This window comes from Pogona vitticeps, chromosome 3 (assembly GCF_051106095.1).
Source record: "Pogona vitticeps strain Pit_001003342236 chromosome 3, PviZW2.1, whole genome shotgun sequence".
Classification (NCBI taxonomy): Eukaryota; Metazoa; Chordata; class Lepidosauria; order Squamata; family Agamidae; genus Pogona; species Pogona vitticeps.
The window spans coordinates 167,888,356-167,913,549 of record NC_135785.1 but is presented as its reverse complement, the minus strand read 5'-3'; the positions used below and the strand labels follow the sequence as shown (position 1 = coordinate 167,913,549).

General features: G+C 40.9%; 1 protein-coding gene across 6 annotated transcripts in view; it reads right to left on the bottom strand.

Annotated features, from left to right (window-relative positions):
• Window positions 1-511: 511 nt before the first annotated feature.
• Window positions 512-25,194, bottom strand: part of SEPTIN10 (septin 10) — a 54,008-nt gene continuing 29,325 nt past the window's right edge. For 2 of the 6 annotated variants that reach the window (XM_020784001.3, XM_072994562.2), the window contains exons 7-13: window positions 23,044-23,140; window positions 20,727-20,895; window positions 17,505-17,540; window positions 11,166-11,298; window positions 6,355-6,545; window positions 6,002-6,167; window positions 512-3,846 (exon numbers count right to left, since the gene is read on the bottom strand). In XM_020784001.3, the coding sequence (XP_020639660.3) occupies window positions 6,038-6,167; window positions 6,355-6,545; window positions 11,166-11,298; window positions 17,505-17,540; window positions 20,727-20,895; window positions 23,044-23,140 (756 nt within the window). In that variant the 3' untranslated portion in view covers window positions 512-3,846; window positions 6,002-6,037. The remainder of the gene's footprint in view (window positions 3,847-6,001; window positions 6,168-6,354; window positions 6,546-11,165; window positions 11,299-17,504; window positions 17,541-20,726; window positions 20,896-23,043; window positions 23,141-25,194) is intronic. The other 4 variants (XM_078391464.1, XM_078391465.1, XM_020784000.3 and 1 more) reach the window with 3 other exon arrangements.

Sequence of the window (25,194 nt, the reverse complement as noted above, 5' to 3'; positions counted from 1 at the left end):
TACAGCTCACTGAACAAATGTAGCTGGGCAAAATATTAGTGCAGCACACAATGTCCAGAATCCTATCAGCTATTTATACTGGCATAAGTGCAATGGCTTATATAACAGTGGCAAATTGCTGCTAGTTTAAGGAGATACCACTTGTATTCCTTGTCGCATTCCACCAATCTTATGTCAGTGCAAATAACTGATAGGATTCTGGCCAGCATGTGCCTGTGTCAGCAGTCACCCTCATCATTGCTATACCAGCAGTCTAGCTCCCCACTTTAAACTCTGGTCTGAGGCAGAATAGGTGCTGGGTATCACTGAAAAGCTCTCCCCCCCCCTCAAAAAAGTAAAAGCCACAAACCTGCAGAGAATGCACTCTTACCAGCAATCTTTCCAAGGCAATGCCTAACTTGCAGCAGAAGCATGCTTCTGTAGAACTAGTGACAGTAAAGTTATTCTGTTACGGAGGCTACAATAGGAAAATTTGACAGGGCTCATGAGCAAAGCACAACAGGAGCTCAAATGGTTCATTAAAAATCTTTAATCTGTGGAAGACAAGAGATCGCAAAAACCAAGCAAAATGTTGTTGGAACTCCCCAAGAGGGATAGAGTTCAGCAGGTTGGATCGCTCCTGCAAAGTCTGGTATAAAAACCAAAGCGGATTCACCACCCCATCGGTCCCCACTGGCAATTATTTTATGAATTGAGGTCTCAGCAACCTCAAGCAGAACTCATTAACAAGTTTCTGCAATGGACACCATAGCCTTCTCTGCAATTAGCTTATTTCACACCTTTTCTCACCAGCGAACAAATGTCTGGAATAAAAATCCAGCATTTCCCAATGTTACACCTATGACTCTAATCTACATAAAGTTATTTGGCTGTACTCAAAAGTGTATCTGTATCTCCAACAACTGCCTCTTCTATTCTATCCTGCAAAAATAAAAGCCACTATTTCCCAAGAAAACTTATAATTTATATCTCTTTTCCTTTCCAAAACTCTTGAAAAGGCCACAGTGGTAGCTAGCAAAACTGTCTCTGTGTGTTGCTCTCAATTTGCAGTGTTGGTTTTTATAATTTAGCAAGAGAGAAAACAGAGTAACTACCTTCTCATTAGTTTATACAGAAGTACCAGACATCATTCATGTTTTTGCACGTCAGTCTTTATAGTAACTCTGTGGATTCACAGACTGAGGTACCTGACTTAATCAAGTTTGCTTGCATAAAACCCAATCAATGAGTGAGAAGTTAATTTTCCACTGAACTTCAGAACCCACACTATACCACAATCAGATTTTACACATTTCCTTAAATACAAAATAACTTCCCATGCCACATGGGGGACCTCTGCCTAGGAAAAACTGGATGGAAGCCCTCTAATGTACAAGGAATTAGTTCTACTGTTTTTCATAACCAGCTCCTGACTAGAGGTTCCTTCATCACAAGTCATCTGTGCGGTACCAATTAGCCGCGTGTTCCCTTCCTCCACTCTCACAATGACACCTGCACTCACCAGCCAGAGCACGTTTCTCCTTCCCTCTCCATCACACGATCTTCCAAATCTGGACAGGAGCCCGGACTTCCCTTCTCTGCTTCCTCCAGCAGCTGGCTACTCAGACAAGAAGGCAGGGCAGATTCCTGCAGCACTGCCTTTGAGTGGCCAGCTGCTAGAGGAGGTGGAGAAGGGAAGTCCGGGCTCTTGCCCAGACTGGAAGATCATGCAGCTGGGAGGGAAGGAGCAACTTGCGCCAGCTGGTGAGTGGTGGTCAGCAAGGGGAGTGGGGGGAAGGGAATATCTGCTGCTGTGCAGATGATTTATGACAAAGGTCTACTCCTGACTAAGACAAATCCACACAGACGTAGTCCTTGTGGAAGACATGCCTACCTCCTGTCCTAACATTATGATGTCATTAGTCATTGCTACCTGTGGTGTTCTTTCAAAACCCTCTCCTGATACTTCCTATGGACTAAATAGGGATGTGTACTATATTATCCAGGGCTAATCTAGGACCTGCCAACTACAATTTAAGAAAGCATACAACATAAAGCAAGCATTGGCAGATCATATGTAAAGAGGCTTAAAGCAGATAATCGGCAGGATTAAGAATTTCTTATAGAAGCAGCAACAGTGTAGCATCTCATGTAGGAAGCATTTAAACTACAAATATTGTCATTTCACAGAAATTTCTGAGGAAAAAATTTATATAATACAAGAGAACATGAAGTCCAAAAATTAAGAGCATCAGCACTTTGTTTCCCAAGAGACAGTGGTAGTATTTAGCAAAAAACACAGTCCTTTCCAGCCCATCTTACTACTTGTTACATATATGTGCTTATAATTTTAGTGGTAAACTAATACTGTCAGCACACGCCTATTTTGCAATGCAGTGTGCCTGGATTGGCCAGTTTGCTAAGCTCTATTTGTACAGAAAACTGAAATAATGCAATGATATTATAGCAGCATCAATAATTACTAAATATGTAACCAAATACATTTTTATTTATGTATGCAATTCTTTAAATATTTTTGTAAAAAACGTGTGAGGATTACACATACAACTTCTATTAGTAAGTATAAACTAGTATAAAATTAGCAACTATTAGATGCTCCAAGAGTGTGACAACTTTAATATTGCATTATAGTTTTAGTTAGGAATACAATCTTATGCAGAGACATAGTTCATCTGGTTTCCACAGATCATACACTCTGGGAAATATGCATAGGACTAGAATCTTACACAGTGAGTTATACTAGTTCTCAGCTTTTGACCTCCAGAGATTCTGGACATCAACTCGCAAAATTTCTGAACACTGGCCATGTTGGCTGGGACATCTGGAAACTTAACTCCAAAAGATCTAGAAGGCCAAAGGTTCAGAACCGCCTGGAAGCATCTAACAAAGTTTTCTATATAGTACATAGAATATACAGGAAGTGGATCCCACTAAACACAGTGACACTTCCTTCTAAAGAAGCAAGCCAAGTTTGGAAAGAATTTATACCACCTTAGGCAACTTGATACAGTACTCTGTTTTTAGTCAGCAAAGCACTAAAACTGAAGAAATGTTCACTTTTAAGGAACATGATTGATCATACTACAAATGACTTTCGTTCCCATTAAAGAAATCCAGGTTTATTTTATTTATTTTTAAAATCTGTTTCCACACAAAGGATGACATGTGGGAGACACCTTAAAATTGAAGATAGCTTTTGACCAAATTAGTTCTCTCTCTCTCTCTCTCTCTCTCTATATATATATATATATATATATATATATATTTAAGTGACGTTCTTGCTTGCATGCATACTCTAGTGGCAAAGGCAACATGATCCATTGGAATTCAAAAGCTGAACATCATCACCAAAAAAGTGCATGTATAAAAACATTTTCAGAAATTGAAGTGGTTATTTTAACGGCTTTACATTTTTTTATACAGTTCAACAAATGTTTCAAAAGAGAAAAGTTATAGTTAATAGTTAACATAGTTAAAAAGGCTCCACTTCTTTAAAACAGTCACTATGTATATACACTGGACTCTTCTGTACTATCATTTTCACTTGCAGTGATCTTCGGTAAGCACTTGAAGGGAGTGCAATTCGGCCGGAAATACAGTTTAAATTTTTTTAGTGCATATCAAAAGCTGCTTAAAAGAAATGTCCACTTAAATATATTAATACAACAGCAACCAATGGTACAATATGCAGTGCTGATTACACATTTTAATATAATTTTCATTCTTAAACAGTGGTTAGTTTTTGAGTTAGCTTGCCTAAAGAAAGTAGAGGGGATATTCAAATTTCCTCATAGAAAATAGTGAATAGTTTCCTCTGGTTTTCTTCCGTTTCACATAAAGCCAGAACTGAAACAGAAAAGGTACAATTAGTTATGCCTTTTTCTACAGAAACCAAAAGTGGCGCTTCTCTCTTCAAAACAAAAACACATCTTTGCTTTGATAAACATTAAACAGATAAAACCCTGAAGTCTCAAACGGTGTAACATTTCTTAGACTTTAGCACTTTAATACTCTCTTCATCCAAAACTCAGTGCCACAAGAAAAAGAAACTTTGTCATGGAAAAAATATCTCGCTAAGCTTTGCAGTTTTCCCAGATGAAAAGAGTATATAAAGCCTTTCTAAAGTTCAGAAGTGGTATGTTCAAAAGACAACTGCACAATGTATATTTTCTATGTAATGTAATTCATTCTAATTCTGAATTATTAAAAAAAACACTCTACAGTAGTCTGACACCCAAAGGTCAGATTCACCTGATTTGCTAAAAATATATATGTTAGGTTAGTTTTAATAATGCCACAGTTATAATTTTCCAAATATCTGTTTATGATTTTGCCCTCATTCTACTAAAATATGATAATTAACAGCACAATTCTATGGGCCCTCGACAGACATTGCAGGGGCCCTAGGTGATCTCTGCATCTAACGGCAGAGAGAAGTGTTTATCTACGAAGCATATACAACCTCAACTGACAAAGAAGATTCTGCTAGTTTCTAAGCTGAACTACTAGACTCAGAGAAGAAGGAAGAACATATGCTGGGAAAGGCTGTATATTAAGACATTTTCCACATTTCTCTAAGGAGCTACCAAAAGGAGAAACCTTATTTTTCCAGTTTATTCTAACTTAAATCCAAGCAGCACATAAGCAATTTATAACAGTTTTCCATTTTCCTTTTTTATTTTTGAGACCTGTTACAGGATTCACAAGTCACACACAAAGTGTAATATTTCTAATGCAGAATTATCACAGCTGACAAGGATAAATCAATCAAGTATGGATAAAATCTGCTAGGCATAACTTGCACAGTTTAACTTTGTGAATGTTTCTGAATTTGTCAAATGATAAGTATTATTAAAATATGACATTATTATATATATATATTGAACAACACAATCTTACACAGACCTACTTCTAATTTTTTCCCACTGAATTCAACTGGACCTATTCCCATATTAGTGGGTATCCACCAATAGCAGGTATGATTCAACATTACTTTGTTTAGATATTTATTCTATTTTCATGATTCTTTATTATATTTATTCATATTGAACCGTTTTTGTTCATTGAATTCAAAGAGGTATATACGAACCTCAAGGGCACACTCTGATTTAGATATATATCCAAACCTGTTTATCTTCATCACAGAGGCTTGACCATGTGCCTCTGGAACATGCCCTATGCACTTTGTTGTTGTTTAGTCATGTCCGACTCTTCGTGGCACTACTTAGTTACTTTTGTGGACCTATCGGCAATGCTCAGTGTCAAATTAGACCTTAATGAACACATGTCTTCCCTGCAATCAGCTTCCATTTTCCTCCTAGAAAGTGATTTCCTCAGTATCCAAGCTGGGGAATCAGATTTACAAATTCCACTTGTACTTACGTCCCAGTGACCAGTCAATGAAGAAATCAGGCCAGAATGCAAAATACAGTGGTGAAGAAAAGCATGTGCAATAACAGACTTTGTTTCACCACTTGAGAACACTGTTTTTACATATAAGCTGGTGCACTGTCTAATTTCACCCTGAATTAGGCAAGCAATTCAGTACTGGGGAAAAAATGTTGCTATTTTCAGTGCAATCCTGTTCTTGTCCAGATACTGATAGCTGGAAAGGAATATGATGTCATACCAGCGTCTCTCTGTTGATGGAGAGGCCCCTGTCCACCACAGCACAAGACTTTGCCTCCCCCTTGAGGGCAGCCGGTACCACTGAGCAGGTTGAGGCCAGCATCTTAATTTCTCAATGCAAAGCAACTCCATTCCCAGAGAGGGGCCCAATTCAGGCTCCTTACTTCTGGCAGTCAGGAGCTGGTATAGGAATGTTTCCTCTTATGAATCAGAGCAAAAAGGAAACTAAAACCAAGTGTTGCCTCCCCAAACTCCACTCAGGATTATTCTGCCTAGCCCATAGTCACAAATTGGAAGGGGACCTAAAGCTGTAAGAATTAAAGATACTGTAATTGTATGAATCTTTTTTCTACAACTTCAAAAACTAACATACCCTAACCTCATCATATTTGCAAACTGCTTCCAAATACTAATGTTGGTTTTCCCTGTGATGGAGTCTGTCCCTTTCTACGTTCTCTCTCTCTCTCTCCTCCTGCATATTCACAGCTTCCTGATCTCTGACATCAAAACACAGGAGCTCAATCCGAAAACCTGGATCCCTTTGGAAGAAAACATAAAAAGAAAAGTTCTCATCAAAGAGCCTAATAATATTGGCAAGAGTATTTTCAAACAGCTTGAGACAAGAACAACTGGCTATACATTGCAATTTGAAAAATGTACACTGCTTAAAAAATTCATCTGGACTGAACAGTTTTTTCCTATCTGAATCTGGAACTGGTGACTTACTTTTTGCGTTCCTTCTCTTTTTTTAAGCCAACAGTAGGTGTAGGGGGCAGAGGTCGTCCTTGAAGAATGTCTGAGGCAGTCTTTTTTTTATTGAATGCCATAATTTCATCCTCCAGCAGCTTTCTTTTCTCCTCTAATCTCATCCTACCTTCTTGATAAAGCCGCTTGTAATGTTCAATCCTTGCTTGTAACTAAAATCAAGCACAAAAATTTCATTTCCACCAAAAGGTGGCAGCCGAGTACTTAGTCTACCTCGTCTGTAATCACATACGTAGTAACACATACAGACTAATTTTCCTAAGAAGCCTGTGTTTTGTATTCTTTATTTTTATATGCAACTGAATGAAATACTTTTTAGAAGCTAATGTATAATATTAAATTTAGCTCTTTTTACGAGAGAGAGAGAGAGAGAGAGAGAGAGAGAGAGAGAGAGAGAGAGAGGAAGTGTCATTGAGGTTTTCTTAGTAGCTCATACTCAGCCTCGGAATTCCTAGTAAGCAGAAAACAGGTCAGTGCTCTACAAGCAGAACAAATGCAGGTCAATCCATCCATTCCTTGGTGTGCACTGAGAAGGAAATTTAGGTGCAGGTTTATATTATTATCTCTAAAACTTTTTAAAATCAAGAGCATTTGTCACCATATATATGGCGGATATATATAGAGAATACACTGAAAGCAGCAGAGAGAGAGAGAGAGAGAGAGAGAGAGAGAGAGAGAGAGAGAGAGAGAGAGAGAGAGAGAGAGAGAGAGAGAGTGTGTGTGTGTGTGTTCTCCATATATATGGTGACAAACACTCTTGATTTTAAAAAAGTATTATATAATTATATATATGGTGACAAATGCTCTTGATTTTAACAAGTTTTAGAGATAATAATATAAACCCGCATATGCTACTAAGTTGCCTCAAAAAGCAGTCTAGCTAGATAAAGAAGAACAGTCTTCAATTGGAGGTTAAATTTTAGACCCAAAGCTAAATATATATGCTACTGCTGCTTTCAATGTATTCTCCTCTCCCAGGCAACTGCACAGTAAAACAGAGGCACCCACAGAAAAAAGAATAATTTTTGCATGCTCAGAAGACTTTCAAGATATGCCAAAAATATCAGTGTGTACATTTTTAGAATCACATACAAATACACAAAGCCAGTTCAAAAAGTGTTGATAAGGAATGTTTGCTGTCTTCTTAAGAGTCACAAAACGTCGAGGCAGTGGAATACCAACTTTAAAACAGGCAAGAAACAGAAGGGTGAAGGACTGATCTGCTTAAGGCCCTTACAATGTCCTCAAGTGGGAGACTAGGGGGGTTTGGGGGATGGCAGACTGTTTGATCACTGAATAGCCTTATAGCATCTGGATGAGGGATGAGGAATAGGAGATTTGTGCCATTTGCATGCAACATGCTAGTCATATTCTCCCCTTGTCTCCAATCCAGTGTGCTATAAAATCCTAAGAGCTGCTTACAACTAAAGGAAGTTTAGAGTGGCAGATATAACTACAACAGTTACATAATGTTCATTCACTGACCCTCTAGTAATCAATACCAGAGATCAAATGTGCTGCAATGCTACATTGCTCATGCTCAGGTTCTGTAAGTACATATTCATCTAGCAATCTCATGCTCTTGCCCTTCAGGTGGGATCTTCCAAACATGTTTTAATCTTCTTTGTGTATTATATAATACCTCATTATTTGTCTAAATTGTAACCTATGTTAATAGCATTTCAGCTTCTAACAGTAGTCCACAGTATACAGTGGTGCCTTGACTTGAAAACATCCCAACCTACAAACATATCGAGTTATAAACAGCTCCGTTCACAAAATTTTGCTTTGACTTAAGAACAGAGCTTCAATTTATGAACAACAACAACAAAAAAACATGGGGAAGGCGGGAAATTTGAACTTTCAGTTAACCATTGAGCAATGAAGAGGCTGCTTGTCTGCTACCTCGCTCACCCCAGCAGTTAGAGAGTGTGGATACAGAGAGAGACTTCAGACTGCCTGGTACTGTACAGACTGATTTTTTTATTTTTGGATTTTTGACTTTCTTTTTTAAAACAGAGAGACTGCCTGTTTTGGGTGAGTGCACTGCATTTACTCTACAGGGGCTTTGCAGCTTGGGGTTGGGCTAGGTGGGTAGGGTTATGTTTCTGTGCTGGCTGTTGGTTTTAAAATCAGAAAACTGTTTGCAAAGGTCTATCTGGCTGTTGGCCTCTAAAGCTAAGTGACCTCTCTTTTGTTTTAAAAGGTGTTGGTGGGTGGGTTTAAAAGGTGCTTGGTTTGTTTTAAAATGTCTTTTGTTTAAAAGTTGCTTGGTTTAAAATGTGTTGTTGTAAAATACGTGGGTTTAGTATGGGTGGCTTTAAAATGTGTTTTAGACTCCTAACTCTTTCTCTCCCCCCACCCCTTGTCTTCTCTCTGTCTTCTCTCTTTTTGTGCTTAAAAGCACAAACCTTTGTCTGAGGGGTCTGTGTGCCCCAGTGATGATCTTCTTTCTTTCTTTCTTTCTTTCTTTCTTTCTTTCTTTCTTTCTTTCTTTCTTTCTTTCTTTCTTTCTTTTCCCTATTGTTCCCTCTCTCCCTCCCTCCCTGCCCTTTTTTAAACCCAAGTTCATCTTAGGTTAAAAGAAGAAAAATTCTCCCCCTAATGGTAAAGGACGGATTAACCGGTTTTGCATTAGTTCCTAGAGAAACTAATGCTTCGACTTACAAACCGCGCCTCGACATAAAAACAAAAAACAGCCAGAACGGATTAATCAGGTTTCAATGCATTGCTACGGGAAATGCTGACTTGACTTACGAATGTTTTGATTTACGAACATCTTCTGGGATGGATTAAGTTTGTAAGTCAAGGCACCACTGTAAGTCATTTGAACAACGTTATACATACAATTTTAAAGCTGAAAACCTTTTTCACTGGTGGGTATACTACAACTCCTTCAATCTTAATTTCTTTTGATGATTCATAGCAATAGACATTGAAAGTTTAACAGTTACCGTATTTGTCTCCATGTGCTTTGTCAAGGAGCTCACATGCTGTGTTATGTGCTATATGGGTTTACAGGTTCCAACCACAGCATATGGAGCCACAAAGAAAACAGACAGATTCATAACAATACAGTGGTGCCTCGCATAGCGAGGTTAATCCGTTTCGGATTAACCTTCGCTATAGCGAAACATCGCTAAACGGAATAAAAAAAGCCATAGAAACGCATTGAACTTCGTTCAATGCGTTCCTATGGCTTGAAAACTCACCGTTCAGCGATGTTTCTTCATAGCGCCGCCATTTTCGCGCCCTCGTTAAGCGAGGGTAGGGCGCGAAAATGCGGCGCGGACCTTCCGGCGGCCATTTTGGAACCGCCGATCAGCTGTTCTCCCCGGCTTCGTTATGCGAAGATCGCTAAGCGAATCGCTTAGCGATCTTCGCAAAGCGAAAAAACCCCATAGGGGCCATCGCTGAGCGAATGCTCCAGCGATGGCCCAGAGTGCCTCGTTAAGCGATTTCATTGCTCAGCGAGGCACTCGTTAAGCGAAGCACCACTGTATTGTATTGCTGCTCTACAGAGGAGCTCATCCTTGGCACAGCTCTCCATCCAAAGAAGATTCTGAACACAGTTTCCCTAATGTTGGACCCAAACAATCCATATTCATTATTTTGTTAGCAAAATGTGATCACTGGGCAACAAGATGGAGAACCAAAGGAAATTTCTCAGATTCACAGAAATATGACACATCATTTTCTTTTCTTTTCTTTTTAAACTCTTGTAGAAAGATAAAGACTAGCTGTTATAACTCAGTGGGTTGGAGTCCCTCGCTGCAGAGCCGCAGGCTGGCAGTTGAGACACCCAGCATGTCTTCCAGGAGAAGAGACACCTGAGATCACTTGGAGTGTGTGTGGCTAATGGTGTTATCCATCATTCCATCTGTGCAGCCTTGGGCAAGGTGCACGGTTTCTGAACACCAACTGAAGGTGCTTTATACCTAGAAAACCCTGGAAACATTGCCACAAGTTGCACTTGACTTGATGGCATGTGTTGTTGCTGTTGTTGTTCTTGCTATTGGGCACACAGAAGAAATTATCACTATACATGTGCAATTGTCCCGCAGAAACTTGGAAAATATGCAGGAAGTGAACATATATGTAAAGGTAGCAAGCAGTTAATTGAGGTTCTGTCAGAGCTCAGTTTATAGCCACAGTACCTCCCTCCTCCTCTTTCCAACTTTGTCTGCTTCAAGGTGGACAAATGGCCATTAAGTAAAGAATCATGCCCCTGAAGATCCCTCAAAATGTAGCAGACTGGGATGAACAATTCCCACTCAAATTCAAGAGGGTGGACATATATAACCCCAGCATACAATCGTTTTGCTGATGTTCCCCGTCAGGGAGAAAGGAAAGGAAAGGCTCTGCCACTCATGATGAAACACTGAGATAAAAAGCAGAAGGAAGGCATTATACACATTGACTCACAGCAGCCTAAGCAATGACCACACTTAGGGCACAGCACTGCATTTTGCTACAAGCTCCGCTTGTTCTGACTTATTCCCAGCTTTGAGTCAGGGTCCAAAGAAGGGTCATGTACATGTGTGTAGGCAGGATCTGCAGGATAACAGAAGCTCTACTTGCTGGTCTTGTTGCAACAAGGATATGTCTCTTTGGGACTGGAAACAGCAGCTAAAGTGCCAGTTGTGCATGTGATTATTCTTCTTAGCTGACTCTTGTCAGCCCATCCTTCCTTCTTTTTAAAATACACATTTATTGAACCAAACTATCACAAACACCAGATCACAATCAATGCAACAGGGAGACAACCTGACCTCTCGCTCTGCCTCTCTAAATAGGGCTTCTTTTTCTTCGACCCTCTGCTCAAACATTTGCCTCATCTCTTCTTCTTTGCGCCGTGATTCACCAAGGAATTCATGCCGCTTAGCTTCATAAGTCTCCTGCAGACTGAGGACCATAAAACATAAACATAAACAGCCTTCATCATTTATAAGGGACACAGCATGCAATTACTGATTTATGCCACTCATGTACAATTTTTACTTACAGTTTTTATGAGATTCTACACTAGCATAGACTTCAATCTTTTCAGACAAGCCCATCCAGATCATTAAAAAGTCAACACGTAAGATAATTTGATCTTAATCTTAATAGCAAACATATAGGTCTTCTTTCCCCTATGCCAGTGATAGCTAACCTTTTTGAGCCCGTGTGCCCAATAAAAAGGTAAAGGATCCCCTTGACAATTTTTGTCCAGTCGTGTTCGACTCTAGGGGGCGGTGCTCATCCCCGTTTCCAAGCCATAGAGCCAGCGTTTTGTCTGAAGACAATCTTCCGTGGTCACGTGGCCAGTGCGACTTAGACATGGAATGCTGTTACCTTCCCACCAAGGTGGTCCCTATTTATCTACTTGTATTTGCATGCTTTCGAACCGCTAGGTTGGCAGGAGCTGGGACAAGCAACGGGCGCTCACTCCGTTGCGTGGATTCGATCTTACGACTGCTTGGTCTTCTGACCCTGCAGCACAGGCTTCTGCGGTTTAGCCCGCAGCGCCACCACGTTCAGTGCCACCAGCGCCACCGTGTGCCCAAATGGCAACACAAAGTCAAATTATTTCTTTCAAAGTGCCAACACTGCAATTAAATCTGAATACTAATGTTTTAGTTTAGAAAAAACAACTCATACACTTGTCTGAATTAATCACCACCTTTTGTCTTCAAAACATAATAGAACTTTCAATGATACAAATACATTTTTATTGAAAAATAACCATTAACTCTAGTAAATGGAAACAAATATTAAAGTAATACAAGCCAGGTAATTTATACAAACTTTTAAAATAATTATATGCATGTATTTTTGATAGGTAAGGTAAAGGTTCCCCTTGACATTTTAGTCAGTCGTGTTCGACTCTAGGGGGTGGTGCTCATCCCTGTTTCCAAGCCGTGGAGCCAGCGTTTGTCCGAAGACAGTTTCCGTTGTCACGTGGCCAGCACAATTTAGATTCAGAACACTGTTTACCTTCCCATCGAGATGGTACCTATTTATCTACTCGCATTTACATGCTTTTGAACTGCTATGTTGGCGAGGAGCTGGGACAGAGCTCACTCTGTCGCGTGGATTCAATCTTACAACTGCTGGTCTTCTGACCTTGCAGCACACAAAGGCTTCTGCGGTTTAGCCCACAGCGCCACCACGTCCCCGTATTTTTTGATAACTTGGCATGCTTTTGCACAATGTGATTTTTTGATGTTGTATGCATGCTGATAATTTGTCAAACCTTGGTCCATATGCTGTTAGTTTGAGAGCAACACATGCAGCACCCAGACAACCCAGACAGTGTGGCTGCTGACCTTGAGCCAGACATCCTGGAGAGTGAAGTCAAGTGGGCCTTAGAAAGCATGGCTAACAACAAGGCCAGTGGAGGTGATGGCATTCAAGTTGAATTATTTAAAATCTTAAAAGATGACGCTGTTAAGGTGCTACACTCAATATGCCAGCAAGTTTGGAAAACTCAGCTGTGGCCAGAGGATTGGAAAAGATCAGTCTACATCCCAATCCCAAAGAAGGGCAGTGCCAAAGAATGCTCCAACTACCGTACGATTGCACATTTCCCACGCTAGCAAGGTTATGCTCAAAATCCTACAAGGTGGACTGAGAACTCCCAGAAGTACAAGCTGGATTTCGAAGGGGCAGAGGAACTAGAGACCAAATTGCTAAGCCAGAATTAAGATTAAATGTAATGAGAGGAAATGGACATACTGGAAGAAATATCAACCTCAGATATGCAGATGATACCACTCTGATGGCAGAGAGTGAGGAAGAATTAAAGAACCTCTTAATGAAGGTGAAAGAGAGCACAAAAATTGGTCTGAAGCTCACCATTAAAAAAACCAAGATCATGGCCACTGCTTCCATCACATCCTGGCAAATAGAAGGGGAAGATATGGAGGCAGTGACAGATTTTATTTTCTTGGGCTCCATGATCACTGCAGATGGTGATAGCAGCCATGAAATTAAAAGACGCCTGCTTCTTGGAAGGAAAGTGATGACAAGCCTAGACAGCATCTTAAAAAGCAGAGACATCACCTTGCCAACAAAGGTCCGCATAGTCAAAGCTATGGTTTTTCCAGCAGGGATATATGGAAGTGAGAGCTGGACCATAAAGAAGGCTGACCGCCGAAGAATTGATGCCTTTGAATTGTGGTGCTGGAGGAGACTCTTGTAAGTCCCCTGGACTGCAAGAAGAACAAACCTATCCATTTTGAAGGAAATCAACCCTGAGTACTCACTGGAAGGATAGACCTTGAAGCTGAGGCTCCAATACTTTGGCCATCTCATGAGAAGAGAAGACTCCCTGGAAAAGACCCTGATGTTGGGAAAGTGTGAAGGCAAGAGGAGAAGGGGATGACCGAGGATGAGATGGCTGGACAGTGTCATCGAAGCTACCAACATGAATCTGACCCAACTCTGGGATGCAGTGGAAGACAGGAGGGCCTGGCATGCTCTGGTCCATGGGGTCATGAAGAGTCGGACACGACTTAACGACTAAACAACAACATTTATAAAACTTATTAAGTACATTGAAATTCTGGACTTGTTTCCTCCAAAGTAAACCACCCTCAGAAAAGCAGCTATATATAGGAGTGCAGACTTTTAATACACATTTTATACACTACATAAAATGTATGCACACATTTCACTTATTTGAAATGTAGTGTTGGAAAAGAGTTTTACAGATAGCATGACTTGTCAGAAAGTAAATTAAGTGTGGACTTTTACTACAAGCTAAAATAACCAAACAAAGAGTGCTGTACTACCATCATAGGAAGACAAGCTCAGTGGAAATGGCAGCAATGCAAGAAAAAGTGCAAAGCAGTAGGAAAAGAGGAAGACTGCACATGAGATGAATTGACACAATAAAGAAATCCACAGTCTTTTGTTTGGTGTTGCTAGTCAAGGTAGGAGCAGAAAGACTGGGATTCAGATTTTGGGAATAAAATGTGATACTGTTGCCTGCTTGATGATAGAGGGGATGATAAATAGAGAAACACGATTGCCACACACTTCATAATTCTGCTATTCTCAGCAGAAAGTGCAGAGCTAAATGTAGTGGAGATTAACAGTTTTGAGTCAGTCTCTCTCCCTCCCTCTCTCTCTCACACACACAAACACACCCTCGCTCCCTCCATTTTGTACATACATGTAAACAAGCTTGATGAAGTTGCACGTTCCTTCCCTCAACTGGAGCTTTCCCTCCCTGAGTTTTCAGTTTTGAGTCACACACACTCTCTCTGGCTGTCATTCAGGCGATAAAATACAGCTGACTGGATGGGTTTCTCTCTTGTTTTTAAAAAAGTTTCACTAACAATCCAAGTATTTCTAGGCACAATACAAAGTGGGTAATGTCAACTTGTGATACCCCATGTAGCCCTGTAGATGTGATGGTAGACTTCTAAAAATGCAATGTTTCACAAACAAAGTATAAATCCAGTACAATCCAGCTGAACAGTTTGACGCATGACACTCTAGATAAACGACAGAGCATACAAAAACTTTTGCAACCAGTGTTTATATTTCAGTGATTTTTCAACTCTGTTTTGAAGCAGAAGTTTTGGGGACCACTTAGATTAGATTAGTATTATACACAACACCAGATGTGCAGTGAGAGAAATGCATGCAGCCTGCTCTTTTACCCCAGCTCCTGATTAAATTATTCAGAACAGAAGTATTAAGAGGTTGACAGGGTTTTGAGCCTCCAAAGGAGCATTTAGCCTGGTAGATGGCTTTTGGAGCCACAATCAGCTTATTGATTCATCTGGTATATGCTACAGAAAATCCAATCCTGTTTAAAATTTGCATACTGTATATACTGTAGAGACCTATTTCACCTGCAGGAAAATATGTTTCTCTAAAGTCAAACGTATGGAAGTCTGATTCCAGCAGTAATGTTTGGCCTTCCTCCCTGCCCCTCCCCATTCTGCAAGAAGAAGCTGTGTCCTTCTCATAAAACTGCCTAGACCATGAAATTTATCTGGTTAACATTTATTTAGTGGTTGTCCAAGGCGTGACTTTGTAGTTGCCAACCAGGCTGGCCAGGCCAGCCTCTGTACAGGCGGCTTCTGCTAGAAACAAGGTGAATGAGTTGTTCTTGACCTTGAGTTTCTGCAAGAAGACATCAGTCCCACTAAAATAGAATAGGTGCAGAACTGTAACAGACCCAGTCAATCTAAATATATCCAAATACTTCCTGAACTAATACTGAGGAAGAAAGAGCTGATTTTGTTAAAACCATGGAAAAAGGAAAAAAGAAACAAGGTGGAGACATGCAGCAGCTAAGCTCGGAACAAAAGGAAAAATGGTTGTTGTAGGTTTTTCGGGCTGTTTGGCCGTGTTCTGGAGGTTTTTCTTCCTAATGTTTCGCCAATCTCTGTGGCCAGCATCTTTAGAGGAGAGGAGTTAGAACTCTGTGTTCTGGTGTAGTGTGTGGGATAGTTGAGTATTTATAGCTGTGGGATCAGCTTTTTGTCCTTTTCAGGAGATTGGTTGATTATGGTGATCAGGGTGCTTTTTGTTATGGATGTATTGTTGTATGATCTGTGATTGATGGGTGTCGTTAGCTAGTCTTTTGTTTGCAGTGATCACCAGTCCTTGTGGCTGGATAGAGTATGTTGACCTTTTTGCAGGCTGTATTTTTTAGCCTGCTGAGAGCCAGGCTTTGTTGAGTTTTAGACTTTCTTCTTTTTTGTTGAAGCTGTGCAGATGTTTGTGGATTTCAATGGCATCCCTGTGTACTCTAACATAATGACTGCTGGTGTTGTCCAGTACTTATGTGTTTTGAAATAGGATTTCATGTCCAGCTTGTTTCAGGGCATGTTCATCTACTGCTGATTTTTTCAGTTGTTTTAGTCTGCAGTGTCTTTCATGCTCCTTGATTCTACTGTGGAATTACACCGAAAAACCTACAACAACCATTGGATCCCGGCCATGAAAGCCTTCGAGAATACAAAAGGAAAAATCTCTAGCAAAACTGGCATTCTGTCTTATTCTCAAGTACATGAGGTATAATGATATCTTAATATCGGAGGTGGGGGTGGTTTTTACTAATAAAAGTGTTTTCTTAATGAAACAGCACCTTTGTCCTTCAAAGATGCCCATGTGGAATAGTTAGAGAAACTCTAGCAGTTGCTATTTGTATTTGTTACAGTGAGACTGGAATCAGCTTTCAACTTTTTTTAAACTTCTAAGATCAGCAAATTTATTGCATGCCTGGTTCAGAATGGTTTCTTTAGTGGAAAGTCACTTTGTAGCAGAGAACAGCTCAAAAGATATCAAGCTGTCTCACTGTATCAGAAAGGAAGGACACTTCTAGTCAGTTTTAGGGGGAGATTAAAAAGCTGTTTTTAAAATCAGGGGACAGATTCTTTACATGTACAGGAAGGAGGAACACGAAAATATCACAGTAATTCCAGAGGGAATCACCCTCCGAGGACCACTTGGGAGGACATGGGAGAAGGCCTTCTCTGTCGCTGCTCCCAGACTCTAGAGCTCCTTCCCACCTTGAAGACCCATCTGCACGTATGCTTAGAAGGCTAGTTATATATCTTTCCACTGTTAAACAGACAGCAGAATGAGATATCTTTTGAGAAAGATAGTATTCTTAGGAAGATAATGTCCTTTTCCATGCTTATCTCATCAATTTCCCATCAGATATAGGAAAGCTAACATTCAATGTTCTTCCAAATAAGGAAGAAAAAATGTCACATTGATTGGAATTTAAGAACTCAAGGGGTTGCTTTGTACCAAGTTGGCTCATTTATTCACCTAGAGACTTTCTCAGGCCAAGGTCTGTCACATAATCTACTAAGTGATCCTTTAAAAGGAAGCATCCTTAAAACCTGGCATAAGCAAAGCATCTCTTTCACCAGGGAGTGATAGTCCCTCCTCATATTTGTAAAATGCTGAGTGTGCACAGTGGAGAGAAATCTAAACATCACTTAAGGTAATCCATGCATTGATCCCAGTAGTGGTTTCGTGTCAATATAAGTTCACGTAAGGCCATGCTATCACTTTCTACAATATAAAAAGTAATATTTTAATTATTCATATATTAAGACTTAAACTGAACCACACTACACTATAAAACCACATACCTTTCTCTATGAGACGTCTTTTTGCTACCTGGGACCCTAAAAACAAAGGTGTAGATCCATGAAATCCTGTTAACTATCTAAAGAGCCTAACAGCACAAATCTATTTGTTCATTCAAAATAAAGCCCCAATATAATTCAGACTGGGGCTTAGTCCTAGAAAACAAGCTATAACATTATAGTCTTAACTGCAGCTTTATTCTTACAAGAATATAAAGCATTTGGTTCCATTCAAGTTCCAGAATGTATGATTATCTAAAACTTAAATTCATTTAATTATGTTTACAAAAAAATATTACAGACCAAGATCCAGCACTATTTTGGATCTGTATTTTGAGTTTACCAGTAAGATGCCTGTAAAAGAAACTTCAGTAGTTAAATACTATTACATTACAATTTAATTTTTTGAAAGCTCAATATCTATTAATGGGGGTAGAGATAAGATTTATATAAGATTTATGGTAGAGATATTCAAGACAAATTCAAAAATCAGTTAAAAGTAGAACGTATTTCAAATCTGGATACCTAGATACCTTATTATCACCTCACTTCTAATTGAACTTCTTGCATAAGACAGCTTTGGAGCAAGTTACAAAAGCCATTTTGGCAACTGAATTCTATGCCAAATGTATTCCTGGCTAGAGATGGGCACAAAACAACATCTCCCCACAAATCAGGCCATTTCGTGGTTTTAGGGTGCTAGGGGAACTGTGCGTGCCCAGTATGAAATGAAATGCTGAACTATTACTGGTACTGGCGATTTGGATGTGGACTGTAACTCAGGACGTTCCAAATCCAATATTCACTAAACTTGGAGGGAGCAGGGAGGAGAGCCAGCTGAAGACTTGTTGTGAGTCTGGTGTATCTAACTTGCACAGGGGCTGTTCTACCACTCCTGGAAGTCCTGAATCACATGAACCATGAAACGGTTTGTTTTGCTGGAAAGTTCATGGTTCATGAACAGCATCAAACTATAAACCGCTGTGTTCCTGGCTCATGTCCATGTCTTAATCTGTGCAGTTGTTTCCCTTTAAAACAATGAAGCTGGATGTCACAGACATATTTTAGGCAAATGGCCACTGCCTTATGATACAGATGATCAAAGAATCACCAGTCTCAAGAAAACATTTAGCCAACAGCCTGGATCATGCTTGCCATACTAGTTATTAACTTCCTGTCTATATACCCAAAATGAATGTTTAAAACAGGTAAAAGTATTCCCTTAGAACTATCTTATTTTTTAACCTTGTTAAAACTAAAAATTAAGTCACAGGAACTTTGTTTATGGACACAAACCTAACACGTTTGGAGGGCTATTCGGGTCTTAAACCAGTTACTCATATACTTGTAGAATGGATGTAACTTGCAGATGTGCTGGCGTTATGATTCAATGTCTCTCTCATGCAGGAAAACGAGTGGCATGCCTCGCCTGGCCACTTTGTCCTAAGACAAATGGTTCTAGACCATGCTTGTTTTTCTCTTGTAGTCTGTGTGCCATTTGATGAATGTCATTGCCAAGTGAAATGAAAAAGGAAAGCGCCACGTTGGTGAATGAACAGCACAGGGTCAGAGCTAGCTTCATTGACAAGAATAAATTAGTCACTATGTGTAGATTGCACAGTTCTGATCACTGCATTCAACATTTCTGAAAGGCAAGACCATGGAGAGAAAGACTGGTCCTCTGCAAACTCATTACATCTTGAGTGTCTTTAAATTGTACCTGCATCAATTGTGCATGTTTGCCTATAGATCGTGAAAGACATCAAAAACAGGTGTAGGTAATATAACAAGATAGGTTAGGTGTGTATTAATACCTTAACTTAGTACTAACATAGGGTTAAAATAACTAGCATAAACATCACTGCAGAGCTGAACTAGATGCTACATGTATACACCAATATCTATTGTGTAGTCAATACTGTCAAAGGTGAAGAGAGAAGCAGAAGATACGCACCTCTCCTTTACGCTCTGTATTCACAACACAAACTGCTACCATGAATGAACAATCCTGAGTTCTAAGAACTACTGAGGTCAGCACAAATTGCTCAGGAAGCTGGGAAATCTCTTCCCAGGAGATTAAGTCCTAAGAACAGTCTGGAAACACATCTGTCAGCAACTGTGCTAAATCCTGGCAATCCTATCACTGTCTGGTATTCAAGCAGATAACCCCTCAAACATCTTTCCCATAAACTGACCATATGTACTAAGAGACTTGCCCCCAAAGAACAAAGTTTCCTATTAGCACGATAACTTCTCCCAGGGTAAACATCTAGACAAGCTAAAAGAAGTGCCAGGAAATTCCAATCAATTCTACAACAGCATCAGCTTTTTCCAATTTTCAGGTTTATCAGCAGCACAACTTCTGTTTCAGGTATTAGTAAATTAGTAACAGGAGGAGGAGAACAGTAAGAAATAAGCTTGATAGAGAAAGGTTATAGAGAACATACTTACATTAGTTGCAAAGACAAAAGAAAAGGAAAAGAGCATAGTGTGCATGAAGAGCTGGCACTGCCAAAAAGGATTTCTGAAAGAAATTAGAAAACATCTTAGATATATCTTCCTGGCCCCAAAACACCATTCATTTGGACTACTTTGGACTACAGGGATAAAAAAACTTAACCAACTTTAATCCTACTTTAACCAAGGACAATCTCAAGCTGTTCACAGCAAAACCATTATTACTCCTTCACTCACCATCCTCCTCAGTTCGCAGGAGGTAGCACCAACGATGCTATGCGCCACAAAAGGCAACAAAATGCCATCTAACACCATCTCTGGTACCTGAACTGCATATTCAAATTAAATATGACACAGGCTACATCTTTCCAACTGCAACAGGGCACCATCCAGCACAAGAGATTTGCTTTGCAATAATCTGCTGCCTTAACTGACAGTTAGGTACCTCTCGGCTGATTTGCTTCCTAATACTTGCTTTGCTCCTGCTCCTCTTCCCACTGGCGCCATATGGTTTACACCATTCTTAAATATCATTGAATTATAGATGACTTCATCAAATGTACCATTCAGAATGATGACTAGATGTGGACTAAGTAAAATAATATTTCATTTTTCAATCGCCTCTCTAAACACAAGGTTTCTACTGAGAGTCTAAACGTGATTTACATCCCCCTTCTCCTGCTACAAGTAAACATTCGTAGCAGAGGAGGGAATTAGTAAATGCTTTTAATTTTGAAAAGACAGAAAAGTCTCAGTTCCTTCTCTTACCTGACAGGTTTGTTTTCTGGACCGGTGTCACAGAAACCCATTTCTTCCAATTTGCAGCGCCGGTACAGTTCATAGTGGCGCATATGCGTCTGTTCTCTCAAATCTTCCATGTTTGTACAAATCAGCATTTCTCGGAGCCTCACAAAATCACAGTGGGTCTCATTCTCCACTAATGAAATGATATATAACAAGCATGCCATTAGCACTCGTCAGGGGATGCACTGAGAAGGAGGACTTACAAATAACTAACTTCTTGCCAGTCTCCTGTATTGTAACTCCTTCTCTTCCATGAAAAGCTCCTTCAAGCGGAGGTTGCAATGGGAAAGGGAGACATCCAGTGGCAAGACCCTGAGCAAGCACAGCTACAGCAACTTGTTGCCACTCCATTTCCAAATGGTTGCCATGTGCACACTCGCCAAAGAAAAGCCCATCTCACACTTCAGACATTTCTTGAGGGTGCCCTGATCCACAGGGCATTGCAATTAGAAATGGCGGGAGGGAATTCAACACATGTGAGCATCCTTGTGTGAGAGCTGCTAGGGTAAATTTGTAAAATTCTGTCCAACCAGCTCCATCTGTTTTTACCCCTTTTGCAAACTATCTCTGTGGAATAAAGTGATGCTACTTTTCAGTTCTTTGGTTGATTTGTGTCTTGCGTAGGCATTTAATACAGAGATAGCAACAAAATTATGTCTAGAATCAGGTTGTCAGTGTACAAATTTAAGACAATAGAAATGAATAGTTTAGATCTACAGCAGCTAAGCAGCCATCTATGTACTGAATCATCACAATTAATAAATTACCAACCACAGTAACAGACTTCTATGTCTGCTCAGAGTTATATACAGTGGTGCCCCGCATAGCGATGATAATCCGTTCCGGAAAAATCGTCGCTATCTGAAACAAAAAAGCCCATAGGAATGCATTGAAACCCCTTCAATGTGTTCCTATGGGCTTGAAACTCACAGTCCAGCGATCCTCCATAGGGCGGCCATTTTCGGTGGCTGTCTTGAGAGGAATCCATCCCAGAAAACAGCCGGGAGCCATCTTCTCCGCTCCAGCCCCTCCCCTTCCCCGCCTCACAACTGATCGGCGCTGCTCTTAGAAGCTTCCCCAGGCTTGCCCAGCAGGTAAACAGGCAGTGGAAATACACCGGAGAAGCCTCTGAAACCTGCGCTTTGCCGGGGGGGTGGGGGTGGATGGGGGTGTGGCAGGGGCAGGCCTGCCCCCCCAGAGCCCCCCCTCGCGCCGCTTTCAGAAGCCTCCTGGGGCTTTTTCAGCAGTGAAAGAGGTGCATTTTCACTGCTGAAAAAGCCCCAGGAGGCTTCTGAAAGCGGTGCGAGGGGGGGCTCTGGGGGGTGGGCCTGCCCCTGCCACACCCCCACCCACCCCACCCCGGCAAAGCGCAGGTTTCAGAGGCTTCCCCAGTGCATTTCCACTGCCTGTTTACCTGCTGGGCAGGCCTGGGGAAGCTTCTAAGAGCAGCGCCGATCAGCTGTGAGGCGGGGAGGGGGAGGGGATGGAGCGGAGAAGATGGGTCCCGGCTCTTTTCTGAGATGGATTCCTCGCAAGAAACGGGGCATTTGCGATGATAGCTTCCCCCCATCATTGCAAACGCCCCGTTTTCGCACAGCTGATCGGCGGGCCTTTGCGAAGATCGTGCAGCCCGCCAATCAGCTGTACGAAAATGGGGCGTTTGCAATGATGGGGGGGAAGCCATCATCACAAAGCGATTTTTCCCCATAGGGAACATCGCAATATGATCGCTTTTGCGATCGCAAAATCTTCATCGCTATGCAGATTCGTCGTTAAACGGGGCACCCGTTAAGCGAGGCACCACTGTATTTGATGTTCCATTCCATTCCATTATGTCCTCATATGTTACAGGACAAGCAGAGAGAGTGACTTTTTTAGTCATCCCCTGCCATAGTCTGTCCAGAAGTACCATATTACATTTGGCCCCATATTTACAAACAAACTATGAATTTCTACTATAACTCACATAACGGCTTCAGATTCCTGGCTAAACATCCATTAGCTGATTCAGAATAGAGATGTATAATACTGATATCTTTAGCAGTCTTAGAAACAAAATTTAACTTATGAAATTTAATTTATCTAGTTCCCAAAAATAACAATTTATTTATTCTTCAAAAAGAAAGAATGCAAGTTTCTTCCAAGTATGGGATTTAATTGTCGTAAAATGTGAATCTCTGTTTGTTAAGAATTGGAGAGCATATCTGAAAAATAACCTTTAACCTATTTGCAGCATTACCAAACTGATTCTGGACAAGTACACATTTAAACTTGTGTTTACCTTGCACAATGCCCCAAGGATACTGGCGAGCTTTTACTGTTTTGTTTCCTATCTTTACCTCTTCAGTATTTCCCACTACAGCAAATGGCAAGTGCCCCTGAGAAACACAGAAAAAACATTTGTCTCTCTGGCAACCAGAAAAATAAAACAAATTGCAAAATGTAATACATATGCAGCATGTAAACCAATTAAATGAAAGGCCATGGTTCTAGAAAAAAAGCAAGAACATGTCCCTTTGAAATACATACAGTGGTGCCTCGCTTTACGATTGCCCCGCATTACGACGAATCCGGTTTACAACGATCTTTTTGCAATCACAAAACAATGGTCTAAAGGGGGAATTTTGCTTTGTGATGATCGGTTCCCTGCTTCGGGAACCGATTCTTCACAAATCAATGTTTTCCTAACAGTTGATCAGCAGTTTCAAAATGCCCACCGGGTAATTAAAATAGCTCTCCGCTGTGTTTAGGGACGTATTCCTCGCTATACAGGCAGCAAAAATGGCCGCCGTATGGAGGATCTTCGCTGGACAGTGAGTTTTTACCCCACTGGAATGCATTGAATGGGTTTCAATGTGTTTCAATGGGGTTTTTAATTTCGCTTTACGATGTTTTCACTTAACGGTGATTTTCCTGGAATGGATTATCACCGTTAAGCGAGGCACCACTGTAATTGGTAGAAGGTCTGCAGGTGTAGTCCAAAACCTGATTTATCAAGGTGGTGAGGTATAGAGTCTGGAGGTCCGGATGAAATGTCTTTCCCTGATTGAGGGTCAGTAGATATGGGAGCCATGGAAGGTGGAGAAAATCGAGAGCCATGGATTGAACCATGGTCATGAACCATGGTTGGTGGAGCCAACTCTGGAGTGGTCAGGATAGCATTGGAGTTGTCCTGCCTGATTTTGATAATTGTGCACTGGAGGACTGGAGTGGGAGGAAAGAGATACAGTGGTGGTATTCCAGGTGGTCATGAAGGCATCTCCTATAGACGCTAGTCCTCTTTCTGCCCTGGAGCAACAGCAGTAGTATTTTGCACTGGCAGAGGAGGTGAATACATCCACTTGTGGGGTCCCCCAACAATGACACAGGAGGCCAAACACGTCATCACCCAAAGACCACTCATGGCTCCACACGTGGAGTCACACGGTCATATTGTTACAGTGAGCCCCCCAGCCTGTGGGGCTGGCATCTGTGGTGATCTGAGCAGAGAGGCACAGGGCCTTAAATGGTCTGCCTATGCCCAGATTGTGAACATTAGTCCACCAAGTAAGCTGGGATGCTAGTTCCTTTGTAACTGTAAGGATTTTGTAGGGATGATCTACCATGGGATCAAAAAAAAAAAAAAGGAAAGATACCATGCTTGGAGTGATTGCATACTTATCCCGAGACAATAAATCAAGGCAAACAGTCTCCTTTTGAAGCTCTTCCATAGGTGGAGAAGGTGAAGCTTGTTTATCTGCAGTGTATTTGGCCTTGTGAGATTGATGTTTTCTTTTTCATTCTAGGCGTCAGTACTGAGGTCGACTTCAATGTTAGTTTAGCCTTTTTAGTGGGTTGGGACAGTCTCATGGTCAGAGACTGATTTTGAGAGCTAGGTGAGGCCTCTGTGGTTTCGGCCTAGATAGAATTGAGCATTGAGGGGATTGTAGGGATTTTTCTCAGGAAAAGATCTTAATCACTGGAGACATTTAAGCACTGGTTTAGTCAGATTTTTACAGGCCTGACACAATAAAGTTTGGTGTGCCTCACCTAAAGCAGAATAGGCACCGAGAATGCCTGTCAGAAAGTTATTTTATCCAGGCAAGATTTGAAGGGGCCTGAAGAGGCCATAAAAGAGCAGAGGGTTTGGACAGAAAAAAGGGCAGGAAAAACAGATTCTTCTCCTCTATCCTTATTTCTCTCTCTCTCTTTTCTTTTACACACAAAATAGGAGAACAGAATTGGAGGAAGGTCCTGAAGATCGTATTATCTTAATTTTCTTACAGAATGAACAGCAGCTCTGTAACTGAGGTGTTGCTGCTGCAGCATCAAAAAAGGAACTGAGGCACTCTGTGCCATGGGCGGGGCAAGTGCGATGGGAGGGAGGACGTAATGGACACATGTAAAGCCTCTAGAAGTTTCTGAGAATCTCCGAGCAGGCATATTAAAACCA